Genomic DNA, 3011 nt, shown 5'->3' on the forward strand with positions numbered 1-3011 from the left:
CTGGGAGGTAGATTTGGTGCCTACCGTATAGAGTACAACGCCTACATTCGTTGTCCTGTGTTCCGTGAAGATAGAATCTATTCTAGAGCTGTTAATGTCCCTACTTTTTGGAAGAAAATGATGGCTATTACAGGGATGAGCAAGCAGTGGATTACTGCCAGAATTAAAAGGGCAAGTGCAAGTGCATTTCATGGGATGCTTTGAAGGATCTGATTTTGACACACCCTGATGAAGCAAAGAGGGTAGATGTTTTTGCCTTAAGTTTGTACGGATTGATGGTGTTCCCTAGGGCTTTGGGATATGTGGATGAGGTAACCACGAATCTTTTCCATAGACTCAGTAAGAGAGTCACCTCTGTCCTTGCAATATTGGCAGAGACATTCAGGTCCTTAGGCGCATGTAGGAAAGCTGGCGCAGACAGGTTTGTTGGTTGTGCGCAATTGCTTCTAGCTTGGTTCTATAGTCATTTTCGGTTGATAGATAAGGTCGTTTGTCGGGTTTTCTTCGAGGATTACTCACCGTTAAAGGACATAGTCGCTTCAATTAGGAGAGTTGATGTTCCAGAGGAGAATTGGATTGCACTACTTCAAAATCTTCAGTCGAAAGATGTTGAGTGGAGAGCTCCGTGGATGATTCCTGGTGAGATTCTTTACCGTTGCGGTAGTTTCAATTGCGTCCCTTTATTGGGAATTTGGGGTGCCATTGGTTATGCCACTTTGCTCGCGTTAAGGCAATTCCATTTGAGGCAGTTCGTGCTAGCAACTCATGGGCTAACTCAAAGTGAGTTCGCATATAGAGGAGCCGATTACAAGAAAAAGGTCGGTGAGATCTCTAGCGCTTGGAACAAGACGTGCCGATTGAAAGGAGTAGCTATTGGCCCTGCTACGACTCCAGAATATGTTGAATGGAGAGGAAGAAGGACCAATGATAACATTCCTGAGCCAAATATGGAAGGAGCTCAACTGATGGAGGAATATCTGCAAGTGATGCCCTCGGAGTTAGAAATTATGAAGCAAGAATTTGGGAGGAAAAATTTGGAGCTCGAGAAAAGGATAGCAAAGCTTGAAGAAGAAAAGATGTACTTGAGTTTAGATATTGATGTCCAGAAGATAGAGGTCAAAAAAGAAAGAAAGGAAAAGAGGAAGATTGAAGAGGATAGAGATGACTTGAAGGAACACTACAAAAAGGCACAGGTATCCTTGAGAAGAGCGAAAATAGAAGGGTCTTCAGATCAATTACAGAAAGAGGTCCAAGAAGGAAAGGCTAGAGCTGAGTACTGGGAGAAGAAGTTTCAGGAGATGCAATCGCGGAATTTGGCATTAGAAGAAGAGAATAAAGGGTTGAAGTCTAAAGTAACTGAGCTTGGAAGATACCTTCGTTGGCATCGCAACCATGATTTTAAAAGAGCTAAAGAGTAAAATTGAAGATTTGGAAGCAGCATTGCAAGAAGTAAACTTCAGATCGAGCAACTCGAGACGCAAGGAGATTATCTAAAGGGAGAGCTTCATCAGTCTAGAGGGCAGATTAGAGAAAGGGATCATGTCATGGAAGAAGCCATAGCTCAGATTCGAGAGGTTGCTGAATATGTGCAAGACTTGGTTGTATGAGCCGATGTATTGAGTATGATGTGTGGGTCGTCATCAGACATAGGAAGAGAGTTAGCCCTTTTATTAGATAGAGTTAAAACTTTGGGCATTAAGGTGAAAGCGTACTTGTAATCCATTTATATGTAAAGATATTCTTTTTCTAAATAAAGTTTTCTAAATGAGATTGAATCGAGATTGATGCCTTTGTTGCATTCATACATTTGCATCACATCATATCATATGCATTCAAGGTTATAGAAAGACCCTAATTAGTTAAAATTTCTTTATAAAGGTAGAAAAGAAAACTGGAAATTACACATCCTTATGGCACTCGTACTAAAACTAAGAACATGGATCAAAGGTTTGAGCAGTTGCAAAAGGATATGAAAGACCAGTTGCAAGAGTAGTTGGCTAAGATGCAGAATGAGATGAAGGAGCGAATGATGGAAGCTCAAAGGAATATAATGGCCGAAATGGCTCAGTTTCTGAGGGCCACTGATAAAGGAAAGGCTCCTATGGTCATCACTGAAGAGGAAAATGAGGGTCTTCCTCCAGGTTTTACACCGCCGCATGTATCATTGCAAACTGAAGCACCTCCTAGAAGGCCATCTACTACTGTGAGGCCTCAGCATGGGCCAATTGAGGCTGGTGTCCATGTGAATTTTTCAGTTGGTTCAGGGCTTAATATGGGTGACAATCTTACTAATCCTCTTGTTCCCGATCTAGATATGGTGGAAAGAGAGGATTTGAAGGCCGAAGCTACAAGGCAATTGGATGAACGCTACAGATGGTTAGAAGAAAAGTTCAAGGCTTTGGAGGGCACTGGTAATAATCATGGGGTTGATACCAAGGACTTAAGTCTGGTCCCAAACCTAGTGTTACCTCACAAATTCAAAATGCCAGAAATTGAAAAGTACAATGGCACTACTTGTCTAGAGGCCCATATCATAATGTTTTGCAGAAGAATGACGAGGTATGTAAACAATGATCAGCTGTTGATCCATGGTTTTCAAGATAGTTTGATAGGAGCGCCAGCCAGATGGTACAATCAGTTGAGCCGGTTTAGAATAAGTTCATGGAGGGATCTTGCACAAGCCTTCATGCAACAGTACAATCATGTAACAGACATGACCCCTGACAGGATCACCCTGCAAAACATGGAGAAGAAGCCTAATGAGAATTTTAGGCAATATGCACAGAGGTGGAGAGAGGTAGCGATGCAGGTTCAACCTCCACTGTTAGAGAAGGAGACCACTATGTTCTTTATTAATACTCTGAAAGCCCCATTTATTACTCATATGATTGGAAGCACTACTAAAAGTTTTGCGGACATAGTTATGGCACGAGAGATGATAGAGAATGCCATAAGAAGGGGAAGAATTGAAGGGGAAGTAGTCAAAAGATCAGCCTCAAGAAGAAAAGACA

General features: G+C 41.9%; 1 protein-coding gene across 1 annotated transcript; it reads left to right on the forward strand.

The window, feature by feature from the left end:
* The first annotated feature begins 275 nt into the window (after positions 1-275).
* On the forward strand, positions 276-1418 carry LOC128284213 (uncharacterized). Its single transcript, XM_053022067.1, has one exon. It carries the CDS (start codon positions 276-278, stop codon positions 1416-1418), a length of 1143 nt encoding a protein of 380 aa, XP_052878027.1.
* Positions 1419-3011: the final 1593 nt, after the last annotated feature.

This window comes from Gossypium arboreum, chromosome 2 (genome assembly GCF_025698485.1).
Source record: "Gossypium arboreum isolate Shixiya-1 chromosome 2, ASM2569848v2, whole genome shotgun sequence".
In the NCBI taxonomy this organism is placed as follows: Eukaryota; Viridiplantae; Streptophyta; class Magnoliopsida; order Malvales; family Malvaceae; genus Gossypium; species Gossypium arboreum.